Source organism: Muntiacus reevesi, chromosome 5 (genome assembly GCF_963930625.1).
Source record: "Muntiacus reevesi chromosome 5, mMunRee1.1, whole genome shotgun sequence".
In the NCBI taxonomy this organism is placed as follows: domain Eukaryota; kingdom Metazoa; phylum Chordata; class Mammalia; order Artiodactyla; family Cervidae; genus Muntiacus; species Muntiacus reevesi.
Genome location: NC_089253.1, coordinates 91763133 through 91776231, shown reverse-complemented (window position 1 = coordinate 91776231; position 13099 = coordinate 91763133). Strand labels below are relative to the sequence as shown.

At 42.9% G+C, this 13099-nt stretch overlaps 1 protein-coding gene across 2 annotated transcripts in view; it reads left to right on the top strand.

Annotated features, from left to right (window-relative positions):
• CAMTA1 (calmodulin binding transcription activator 1) overlaps positions 1-13099 on the top strand; it is a 943590-nt gene that overhangs the window by 923134 nt on the left and 7357 nt on the right. Inside the window, exons 20-22 of one of the 2 annotated variants that reach the window (XM_065935842.1) lie at positions 78-98; positions 1680-1873; positions 3320-3394. In XM_065935842.1, the coding sequence (XP_065791914.1) occupies positions 78-98; positions 1680-1873; positions 3320-3394 (290 nt within the window). The remainder of the gene's footprint in view (positions 1-77; positions 99-1679; positions 1874-3319; positions 3395-13099) is intronic. The other variant, XM_065935843.1, reaches the window with a different exon arrangement.

Here is a 13099-nt window from a genome sequence, read left to right as displayed (position 1 = left end):
GGTTCTGATTCTGGTTTTTCATTTCCTTCTATTCAGCAATCTAACATTAATCTTATATTTTCTGTTTCTCCCCCAAGCTGACATGGATAGCCTTGAAGGTAATGACACACCCTAGTCCTCTCACAAACCATTCCACCAGAGTCACAAACCTCACACCCATCACCAGCTACAAGAAGGGGCCATTAGGATGGCACGGTCATTCAGTAGGCATATCCCCCCCTCACCCAGCCACCTCACCACAGCACATCTATCCTCTGGGGACCACGTGGTTATGCTGTTGGAGTGGGTTTCAGCAAGCAGTCTTTGGACATTTTCTTGGCCAGTGTCCATCTAAGCAATCCATCCAAGATAATTACTGTGAACCCAGTGAACCACCGAGGAAGTTTACCTGTTTCCCATTGTGCTGCGCTGTGTCTGCAAGGTTCTGACCATGCAGAGCACGCAGGCCAAGGTCATGGAGACACTGTGGGATGCAGTGCCCTTGTCTTGAAAGACTTTGGGCCAGATGAAAATGTCAAGTGGATCAGATAAGACTCAAGAAGGTTCTTGCAGCAGGGCCCTGTGTCTGGAACCTTTTGAGAAGTCAGTTTTTGCCCCTCACTCTACCTCCTACATGCAGAGAGAGGCATGCAGCTTAGGCACAGGGGTGTTCTGAGGAGCACTTGTCCCTCTCATGGTAAGTTGGCTTCTTGTGAGCAGAGCCTTCGCTTGTGACTTCTGGTCCCTGGAGTCATAGTCTAAAGTGGTTAGCAATCTGGACAGAGCCTTTGCTAACATCTGCAGAGCTCTGCGTTTTTCGTGCCTGGCAGGGAAGAGGACTCATTCTCCCTGAGCATGCCTTCGTGCCTCACTTTCCATCTCTGTGGCAGGCTGGCCAGAGGGCACAGGGACTGGCTCCTAAGTGGTCCCCGGCTCTGGGGCCACCTTCCAGGTTTCATGCTTCACCCCTGTGTTGGTCTGATGAGCATTAATCTTTTGCAGGTTAAAGTGGCTTAAAGGTGTCAGCGTTTCATGATAAGCCTTGTATTTGGGACCTTGTAACTCAGAAATATGTCGTGTGGAACTGCTAGTTAGAAGTCAGATGCCTGCTAAGTGGATTTGTGTTTGGCAGGAGTTGGGAAGCATCCAAAAAGGATTGATTAAAAGTGTTTCCATATCGGATAGGAAATATTCATCTTCAACATGTAAAGTTTTACTTTCTGGAACTTCCCTGGTGGTCCAGAGATTAAGACTCCACACTGCTAATGCAGGGGGCACGGGTTCAATCCCTGGTTGGGAACTAAGATCCCACCTGCCAAGCAGTTTGGCCAAAGCAAAAAACAAACAAACAAAATCATTAAATTTCAATTCCTAAATATGTTTTTTCAACTCAAGTGTCTCAATTTACTGCTGTTAAAACTTTTTTGCAAGAAGGGTAAGCAGTTTTGCTATTTGAGGTGGGGGAAAACACATTTAAAGCAGTGCATTGTCTGAAGGCGACTTTTAAAGTAACATTTTGCCTTTTGGAAAGGTAGGTGGAAAGAAGCCTCATTTGCCTGTTTTGTGATGAAAACCAGAACAGAACACAAAAAGAAAGAGAAGAGTAGTTTTCCTTTTTGCCATCCTCACCCGGGCGGCTCGGAGGACAGCCCACCTGTGTGGCTCCCCTTGTTACTGCTCTGCTTCTTGTGCCCCCACAGTATGCACTTTACAAAAAGATGACCCAGGCTGCCATCCTGATCCAGAGCAAATTCCGGAGTTACTATGAACAAAAAAAATTCCAGCAGAGCCGGCGTGCCGCTGTGCTGATCCAGAAGTTCTACCGGAGTTATAAGAAGTGTGGCAAGAGACGGCAGGCGCGCCGGACAGCAGTCATCGTACAGCAGAAGCTCAGGTGGGTGGAGATCCGGAGGCAGCCAGGAGAAGCCCGACTCGGGCAAAAGAGCAGCCCCTTGCAGATGTGCGGGTCTGTCTGTACAGGGAGCAAAGCATCCTTCAGTGATTTCCTCCCAGAGCAGTCTAGAGGCTGTGTTACCGTAGTTACACCTGTGCCCTTTGCCCAGTTTGGTCCATTTAGCTCCTTCTGTCTCTCTCCACTCCCCACCTAATAATTCTGATGCCCCACCAGGTTTTAATTTGTATCAGAACCTGCAAGGACCACAGTTCCTACTCAGAAAGGTGGCACCCTAATATAGTCAACTGGGGCCGCCCAGGTGGCGCAGTAGTAAAGAACCTGCCTGCCAGTGCAGTAGACAAAAGAGATGTGGGTTCGATCCCTGGGTCAGAAAGATCTCCTGGAGGAGGAAATGACAACCCTGTCTAGTATTCCTGCCTGGAGAATCCCATGGACAGAGGAGCCTGGTGGGCTGCAGTCCAGGGGTCGCATAGAGTTGGACAGGACTTAGCACACAGTGCGCGGGTGCACACAAGACCCAAGACCTTGGAAAAGTAGGTAGAGCTGAGCTATTCCATTTTGTAGAGAGTCATAAAGAGTTTTAGCACTAGAAAATACAGTGACAAAAGTTTAGATAACCATAGCCCAGGAATTTCCTGGTGGTCCAGTAGTTAAAACTTCACCTTCCAATGCAGGGGGTGCGGGTTCGATTCCCTGGTGAGGGAGCTAAGATCCCACATGCCTTGCAGCCAAAAAACAAACCCATAAAGTAGAAGCAGTCGGGGTGACCAGTTCAGTTTGTTGTTGTTCAGTCGCTAAGTTGTGTCCTACTCTTTGCGACTCCATGGGCTGCAGCCCACCCGGCTGCTCTGTCTTTCACTATCTCTCAGAGTTTGCTCAGGTTCATGCCCATTGAGTTGGTGATGCTATCTATCTCATCCTCTGCTGCCCCCTTCTCCTTTTGCCTTCAATCTTTCCGAGCACCAGCGTCTTTTCCAATGAGTCAGCTCTTCGGTTCTTTATTGAACAAGTTCAATAAAGAATTTAAAAATGGTCCACATCAAAAAAAAAAAGTTTTAAAATAATAGCCCAAAGAGAGAATGAATGTCTTAACTGAGAAAGCCCAAACACAGGCAAATGAGTGTCTGTCTAATTCCATTTTCAACAAATCGAGCTTATAAAGACTTGAGGAGTAGTAACAGGATATCTTATTTTCAGTCCTTCCGTTGTCTCCCTTTGAGTGGTGAAAGCATTTGCACTCCCCTCCTTCCATCTCTCCCAGTGATGCCCAGACTCAAATCAGTGAGACAGGCTTGTGCTGTTGGATTTGCTACATGAACTGTTGGGTTAAAAATTCTCTCGCACCACTGACTTGCTTTTAGCTTTCACACACAAAACTTCACAGCACCGTTCTCGTGACAGTAATTCATATTCTGGCTTTTTCAGGAGCAGTTTGCTAACCAAAAAGCAGGACCAGGCTGCTCGAAAAATAATGAGGTTTCTACGCCGTTGTCGCCACAGGTACATTCACTCTCATTTTGACATGTTCTTCATCTAGAAGAATGAAACCACCCACATTGCCTTAACCACTCATAAACTCCTAGGTGAAGCTAACCAACCCCTCGCCCCACAAATAATCAGGCTAAAACGACACCAGGATAACAGAGCTCTTTATCTAGGGACAGAGTCGTGAGGACCCTGCTCTCTGTTCCAGACGATGCTGTGTGTGTATTGAATCACAGGGATCGTGCCAGTGTTTTTCTGTTTTGGTTCGAGGAGAACTTAGCTGACTAGCTTTTCATTCCAGATTTTTCTTCAGCAGTGTGCTCTTCACTCTAAACCCTTACTGTGCTAATGGGTGTCCAAACAGAAAAGACGAAAGAGGTTCTCTTCTGAAGGAAAGATGGGAAATCACTAGTACCAAGTTTTCTGATGTAGTTTCCACTGGATAACTTGTGCCCTCTGCTGGTGGTGTCAGGCCTAACACCCTCCATCAACCGATCAATTCCCAGTATTCTGTGCCGGGAAACAGGAGAGGTGGTTGGAAGGAAACTGTGCAAGAAAGGACAGGCACCTTGAGAGCTAAACCTTTCGCTCTGTTTTCCCGAGCTTGAGATGCCTTGGTGAAGACTGGGTCCTTGACTCAGATTTCAGGGGCCGGTGAACCGCGTGTTTGTTTTCTTTACATGGGTTAATGTTCTGTCCTCACTTCTGTGACACTGGCCGTCTGAGCTGTGTTCAGACGACTCTCCACGTGGTTTTGTTGTTTTTCCGTCCATCAGGAGCCATGCAGTTCACAGACCCAAACTTGAAAGCAAGCTCTTTAATGTCTGATTTCTTCCCATTTAATTGTACCCAGAGCCCAAGCTTTCTGGGTGTAGTGTGACTCCTCAGAGGTTTCACTTTAGTGTTTTTCCTCCTCAAATTGTCTGCTTGCTAACTTTGGCAATATTTTAACTCTGAAACTTACTAGGGGTTAATGGGCTACTTGTGTGCACTTTTACTTAAATTAACAAAATAATTTGTTCATATGAACACGGAAGGGAAAGTGGACAGAGCTACACATGCACGGTAATAATTAAAAGGAACATTCTTTAGGATATATACAGTGCTCTCTAGCCAGGGTTGCTGCCAGGGCAGCTGAGGCACTTTTACCATATTCCTCTGCAGTGCATTTGCTCTCCACCTGCGGTGATGGGGGTTCTCCCCATGATTAGCTAAGTGATGAGACATCCTGTATCAATGCTCTGAAATAGCAAGTCTTGTTAGAGAATGCATATCAAAATATGGGGCAGGACCAGGACATAACAAAAGGAATTCTCCAGGCCTTACCAAAATCAGTCTCTTCCTTATGATTTAGTCACACCTGCCTTAGAGGACTTGCAGCCAAATCAAGGAGTTGCCCCTCCTTTGGTGACAATACCAGGGCCTTCCCTGTGCCTTTTTCCATGCGTGTTCACAGTCTGCTCCCTTCTCCCTCTTCTTCCCGCAAAACAAAAAGCCCAGGAGGATTCTCCCCAGCACCACTGAATCTGTGGTTAACACTCTCCCAGCAGATTTGATCTTCAAGAAAAACCCCCTCAACATTGCTCTTCCTTAAGCCACATCAGACAAATATGTTCTCAAGTTGAATTCTCCTTGGTTCTTCTGTATCCTCAAACTTTGAAAATATCCATACGTAATGCCTCTTGGGCTTCCAGTTGGTTCAGGGGTAAACAATCCTCCTGCCAATGCAGGAGATGCGGGTTCGCTTTCTGGGTCGGGAAGATCCCCTGGAGGAGGACATGGCTACCCACTCCAGTATTCATGCCTGGAGAATCCCTTGGACAGAGGAGCCTCGTGGGCTATATGGGGTCGCAAAGACTAAGACACGACTGAGCTACTGAACAACCAATGCCTCCTTGGTGAATGTGAGCAAAGCTGTTCAATACAGTCCTATTTTCTCCTTTTTTTTTTGGCCTCAACCTACTGTGTTTTCATTGGGTGAACTGAGAGGGTAAGAACTTATAAATGCCCAAAAGTCTGCTTCATATAGGAGCCTGGGTGAAGGAATGGTTTCACTCATGTTGTTAAGAGTTCTCCTTTTTCAGACTGGTAGAGAAGCATTTCATGAGGATTTTGTCTTTCTTCAGCCTTTATTTTTTTTTTACCAGGAATAACCTCATGAAGCTAACAAGAAGATTTGTTATGAAGAGAGTATCAGATTCTGGGTCTGAATTTCTGTTCAGTATTTGGGATTAAACAATGACCTCTCTTGGCTCTTTTTTTTTTTTCTTTTTCACTTGCCCCTTGATATTCCAGATGTTAGAAAAAATGTGCAGGTAAATTGGAGTAACCTTTGTCTACTAGGCATGGTCAGTATTCACTTTCCATGCCTATATAGTCAATGAAGGAACTTGAAGAAATCCTGAAAATCTATCCTGGAAGTTTGAACTCACTTCCCCTAGAATAAGTGTCACTTCGTTGCTGTTCCATCCAGGTTATTGAATATTATCTTAAGAGAGACTATCATCTGTATTGTCCCTTAGAAGCATTAAAACAGGAAATCACCTATGATGCCCTCTCAGAAAAGGTAGGTAGGAAGAGGCATCAGGAGTCAGCAAGTGTCCCATTTCTTAAGGATTTTACCAAGTCATGTGACCTCAACATTTTTAGACCGAAAAATAAATTGGTGACTTTCCTACCTGCTCATTTCACATCTCCCACCACCACTCTCCTTTTCTTTCTTTCCAGAAAAAAAAAGGAACTACTTTATAGTCTTTTTTTGGTTGTTGTTGAAATAAAGCTATTTATAAGATTTCTGTTGTGACCCTCACATGCTAATAGCTCTTTGGTGTTGTTTTACTGTCTAAAGCCCCCTGGTGGACCATAGGCTGTACAAAAGGGTGAGTGTAGCTGCCTGCTAGCCAGTTTATCTTTACCTTCCATTTTCAATATTTTGCTTTTTGCTTGCTTGCATGGGGCTGCAGCCTAGGTATGCCAGTAAAGTTTCACATCCATTTCGAATGAAATAAGATAAAAACTAACCCTGACTACTAACACTGCTACTTTATACAACAGGAGAACAGTCACATACAGACATACAAAGATGCATGAGCAGGTGAAAGGCCCTGAAGCCACGCTAGCACTTGGTGGGAGAAGCCTTCCGTATGAAAACGGTGGCTGGTGGGACACGTTTAAATCTAAACAAGGCTGCACTAGAAGGAAATCCTTAAGCAAGTGGTAATTGGTGATGAAAACAATCTACATGAAATTCAACTACTTCTGTGTGGAAATTTCCAAAGCAAGAAGGCTTGCTAGGTGATACTGATGTTTTTCGTTTAACTCATCTGTTTCCTATTTAGAGTTACATAGTTTCATTTTCTAACTCTTCCTTTCCTAGTGCTAGGAGGTAAGTCAGTACCCAGAGCCAAGTCAGTACCCAGAGCTGCGCTTCCTGAACCGGCCCAGTACGTTCATTATCCAAAAGGGAGTGAACCCGACCTCCAACTTTAATGACAGTGCTGAAGAAAGATAGGGTGGTGTGAAGTGTCTGAAACCTGTACATTCTATATTACGGTCCCGAGTGGATGTTCCAAGAAAATGTGTGTTTTAAAGAAATGATAGCGGTAGTTCAGTGGACCATGTGAGTGTCAGTGAGATTTTTAGAATCTGATGCTGATTTGTAAGTATGCAGACATGACTATAACAAGTCTTTGCTGTTATTGTTCAGTCACTAAATCATGTCCAACTCTTTGTGAGCCCATGAACTGCAGCATGCCAGGCTTCCCTGTCCTTTACTGTCTCCTGGAGTTTGCTCAAACACATCTTAAGTTATAATAAAGGATGTAACGGGCAGAAAACTGTTTTTTACAAGCCAGAAATTGAATTCACTATAATCAGACTTGAATTTAGGTTAACTAGACAACTTTTGTCCTAGAGATAGTCTTAAGATGCATTTAAAAATCTAACATGGCAGAAAAATAAAGTAAAATAAAACATGGCAGTTACCTCTATCAACTACATCCAACATCCTCCCTTCTTACCTTATGCTAACACTGTATTTAATCATTTACAAGATTTCTGAGAAAAGATCATGCTTCAGAAATTCCCAAACTTCTAATGTCTTTGGAGATGTTATTTCCCATATAACCACATTTGTGTTGATGCTAATATTTGTTCATTATATTTTAATCCAAACATTCAAAGGCCTTTTAATTAAAAGGCCAGGTAATAAACATCTGTTGCAATATAGCAGTTCCCCTTATCCATGGGGGACACATGCCACGATCCTGATGGATGCCTAGTGGATGGGTAGTACCAGACCCTAAACATACATACATGTATATACTAGGTTTTCGCCTATACTGACAGGCAGTTCACATATACAGCATGGGTGTGCTGGACAAAAGGGTGATCCAAGTCCCAGGCAGGACCAAGATTTTACCACGCTACTCAGACAGCACACAATTTAAAACTCATGAATTGTTTATTTCTGGAGTTTTCCACTTAATATTTTCAGACCACAGTTGACCTGTGAGCCGCTAAAACCTTGGAAAGCAAAACCACGGATAAGGAGAGGATCACTGTATCTAGTTCCACCATCGAAGCATGAGAGCAGCCACAAACAGTCCCATCAGTGGAGAGTCGTGGCTGTATTCCAATAAAACTTTACTATACACATTTGCATTGGGCTGGATTTGGCCCACAGGCTGTAGTTTGCTGACCTAGGTTGACAGGAGAATTGAGTTTTTATACGTTCTTCCTACATCAAGATCCCAGGTGGCTCAGTGGTAAAGAATCTGCCTGCCAATGCAGGAGACTTGGGTTCAGTCCCTGGGTCAGGAAGATTCCCTGAAAAAGTGAATGGTGACCCATTCCAGTATTCTTGCCTGGAGAGTCCCATGGCCAGAGGAACCTGGCAGGCTATAGTCCATGGGGTCACGAAGAGTTGGACACAACTGGATAAATATATATATGTGTGTGTGTGTGTATATATATATATATATTAGTTATCCCTGTAAAAAGTTGACACTGAAGGAGAAATTAGTTTTTAAAAATGTAAAGCAGCTACATGCCATTGTAAATTTAACTAGTCAGAGCTCTCTAGAATTAGGCAGCTGCTTACAGTTGAATTATTTCAGGTCCCACATGATGGAGCCGGCTCAGAGATTTGAGCAGATTTCTCTGTGTTTGAAATACAAGAGAAAAATGGGACACAAATCTCCATTTCTGTCTTTTTCTATTCCCTTTCACTCTCTGCATACATAGATAATATCTCTTTCCATTAAAAAAAAGAAAAAAAAAAACCTCCCAAGAGAACAAATGCATGCCCTAGTATTCAATTTAATTATAAGTGATAGTATCTTGCATGTTCTGTGCAATTTATATAGTTCGCTGCAAGGATCCAACAGTTTAGTAAAAGCAGTTGCTTATGCACTTTGGAAGCTTGTTAGGGTCTGGTATGTTAATGATCGTTTTTAAGAGTACATTTTCTAGAAGTGCTTTTCCATGCCAACCAGAGTCCCCACCTTCATTTCCATTCTGCTGTGAGTTCCTAAAACTCCTCCTCATGCATGAAAACTTGGAATTTCGTAATACCCCCATCCCTCTCAAGTCTTAGGGGGCTGGAGAGAGAGGAACTGAGAAGCTTTCAGGTTCCCTCCAACATGGTTATTTTTCTCTGACGTATGAATTCCCAGGTGACTCAGTGGTAAAGAAACTGCCTGCAATGCAGGAGACGCAGGTTCAATCCCTGGGTCAGGAACATCCCCAGGAGAAGGAAATGGTGAACTACTCCAGTATTCTTGCCTGAGAAATCCCATGGACAGAGAGGAGCCTGGTGGGCTACAGTCCATGGGGTCACAAAAGAGTCTGACAGGACTGAGCAACTAAACAAGTTTGTTCCCTTGAATCGAGGAACAGCTTATCTGTGTCTTGTCTAATTCCCAGTAGGATCTTCTGTCCTCTCTGTCCACTGGAGAAGTCGGGATGGCCCTTCCTCTGAGTCCCTGGATTAAAGTGGCCCGTGGGAGGCAGGGCTTTCTCTGAGGAGGATTTATATTCCTGGAATTTATGTCAAAGAAGATAATATACTTACTAATGTATAAAGTAGACCATAGTTAAGGCATTTAAGGTTTACATATTCAGAGATAATAATTTGAAAAGTGAAAGAATGAAATTTCATGGTATAGTGTATATAAAAGGCAGTTTGACCCCAACTCCTAAGTTAATGAAGGAGAAAGATAATATAAAGGGAAGTGATGTCAGCCATCAGAATTGGGAGCCAGTAGGCTAATTCCAGCAGCTGAGCAATCAGAAAATACCCATTCAAATTATCAGTCTTGGGGAAAGCTAAGAAAAAGCACCAAATGGTCTTCACTGAATCTAGCTCATTTTCACTTAAGTCTTTCCTCCAGACTTCACCCCTAATTTATCCAGTAATTTAAAATGGAGTCATCCAAATCCTAATGCCGTCAGAGGAATTTGTTTTGTCTTGGACACAATAACTATCTATTTGAGAAAGCATTAAACACAGACATTTGAGTCAACAGTTTTAATTATTATTTTCCTAGTTCTTTGAGGTGTGATACAACTTCAGTAAATGGCTGAAGGATTGCTAAGCTTGAAGAAATTTTTTAGTGCACAGGTTGAAAATAATTCTGCATTCCAGTTGGATTTTGAGTGTCTCGAACAGGGTGTTATTCAGTGTTACAGCAGAAAACCAGGATGCTTCAGATGAAAAAGAAGATAGAAAACAGCTGAATTACCTAACGGGTTTATTCTCAAGGTATTGAGACTAAAATAGAAATTGCCTTAGACAAATTTCTTCTTTCCCTGATGAGATCAGATTTCTGCAAGAGAGCCTTATAACCTGTTATAGTCCCTGCAGGTATTGTAAACAGCAGGACTCCTGGTATTGAAATAACTAATTTCTTATAAATTGCTGGCCTAGCTACCCATGTTTGATAAAGGTGGGTGAAACCATGCAACTGGAAGGAAAAGAGCCCTGGTTGGAGGAAGAAGAAATAACATTTTCTGATCACAGATTTTTAAACGACAGGTTTTCTATTTGACAGCTGAGTTTCCAAACACTTAACCAGATGCTGCTAGTTATCTTGGTAAGTAGCGTTGACAGCACAGATTCTTGAGAGCAGTCAAGCCAAATATCTGCAGTGGGTCACTAGCAAGTTCTGCAGGTCACACATAGACTTTGCGTGTGGTTCTCTCCACTTTCGTCCAAAGGGCAGCTCTTTAACAATGCCTGCGAGTGAGCTGTTTAATTGAGGAAAGTAACAGAGTCTGTCAGCAATTCGGATGTCTCACTTCTCTAGTTAAACATGGCGTTAGGTGAATTTCCAAGTGGCCCAGTCGGCTCAGGGAGGAGTGAGAGATGAAGGTGGGACGTGGAATCTCATTAAAATCTCCAAAGTAATTCTGTCTTACTTGCCTCTTTTAGGAAATGAATCTTTTGGGAACACAGTGGTGTGTGTTACATTGCAGACAACATGCTCTGTGTTGTTCTTATTGGGCCTCTCTGTCTTTTTCATTTTGCAATCCAAATGAGGTATCCGGAAAATGGCAAGACCTCTCTTTTCCTAAACCCCCCCACGAGCTATTGCAGCTCTCAGAACAACAGGTAACTAAGCAGAAAGCCGCCTCTGGCTGCCCTGTACATTTCTGACGTCCAGCATTGCAAGAATGTACCTGCCAAGATGCACTGACTCATGACACATTTCCCTGGCTGAGCATCACCAAGTAGATGTAATGAGGCCGCTTTGCCTAATGCTTTACCCATGGAGCCATTGTTTGCTACGAGTTTCTGAAGCAGGCCTACTTCATTTATCCATAAATGATCATGGGACGTCTGATGGACAGAAACCCCGTGGGCTTCTGCTGGCTTTCAATGCTGTTGCTTTTCTTCCTCACTTCAGTGCATTACAGTGCAACGCGGTTTGGGTTGAGACTGAAGCAATACCCTAAAGTGATTATTTTCAGCCTAGAATGTTTGGGATGTAATCTCAGGGTTGTCTTTAATTTTAATAGCTGGATGGTCACAGGCCAAAGTCTTACTCTTCTAATTACTGTATAAGTCTAAGCCAGTAACACGAGGACCATTTCCCAAGTTATGGGTGCAAAGTTCAGATATGTGGTCCTGGCAGCTCTCCTTAGAGTAGCAATCTCTTTGTACCTGCAGAAGCTACAGTTTCTATTTGTATGGTTGTATTCACAATCTCAAGGAAGACTGCTTTGCCTGTCTTCCATGCAAGGGAATTCAGAAGTAAGTGTAATTATCACAGGCCTTGTTTTTTTAACATGGACATTATTAGATTCTTTTCTTTCCTCAACCTGAATGAGTCTAACACCTGTAATTCTTTAAGAGAACACAAAACTTAGTAACCCTTAGTTGAGTTTGTGTAACATAATGTAACCAAAGGTTATTGGACATCTGTATTTTCAGTTCTGTAGACATGGTGACTTGGACATCTGTATTTTCAGTTCTGTAGACGTGATGACTTGGGCATCTGTATTCTCAGTTCTGTAGATGTGGTGACGTGGACATCTGTATTCTCAGTTCTGTAGATGGGGTAACTTGAATGTCTCTATTCTCAGTTCTGTATGTGATGACTTGGGCATCTGTATTCTCAGTTCTGTAGATGTGGTGACTTGGACATCTGTATTCTCAGTTCTGTAGATGGGGTAACTTGGACATCTGTATACTCAGTTCTGTATGTGATGACTTGGATATCTGTATTCTCAGTTCTGTAGATGGGGCAACTTGGATGTCTGTATTCTCAGTTCTGTATGTGATGACTTGGATATCTGTATTCTCAGTTCTGTAGATGGGGCAACTTGGATGTCTGTATTTTCAGTTCTGTAGACATGATGACTTGGGCATCTGTATTCTCATTTATGTAGATGTGGTGACTTGGACATCTGTATTCTTAATTCTGTAGATGTGGTGACTTGGGCATCTGTATTCTCAGTTCTGTAGATGTGGTGACATGGACATCTATATTCTCAGTTCTGTAGACATGATGACTTGGTCATCTGTATTCTCAGTTCTGTAGATGTGATGACTTGAATATCTGTATTCTCAGTTCTGTAGACATGGTGACTTGGACATCTGTATTCTCAGTTCTGTATTTGTGGTGACATGGACATCTATATTCTCAGTTCTGTAGACATGATGACTTGGTCATCTGTATTCTCAGTTCTGTAGATGTGATGACTTGAATATCTGTATTCTCAGTTCTGTAGACATGGTGACTTGGACATCTGTATTCTCAGTTCTTTATGTGATGACTTAGGCATCTGTATTCTCAGTTCTGTAGATGTGACTTGGACATCTGTGTTCTCAGTTCTGTAGATGTGATGACTTGAACATCTGTATTCTCAGTTCTGTATGTGGTGACTTGGTCATCTGTATTCTCAGTTCTATAGACGTGATGACTTAAACATCTGTATTCTCAGTTCTGTAGATGTGATGACTTGAACATCTGTATTCTCAGTTCTGTAGACATGGTGATTTGGACATCTGTATTCTCAGTTCTGTAGATGTGGTGACTTGGGCATGTGTTTTCTCGGTTATATAAATGTGGTGACTTGCATATCTGTATTCTCAGTTTTGTAGCCGTGATGACTACAGTTACTGAAATTTCAAGTATACTTCCAATTTCAAAAATTCTGCTCTACATTTGCCAAATTTTCACACTGAAAAGAAGCTCACAATATAGGCAGGATCAA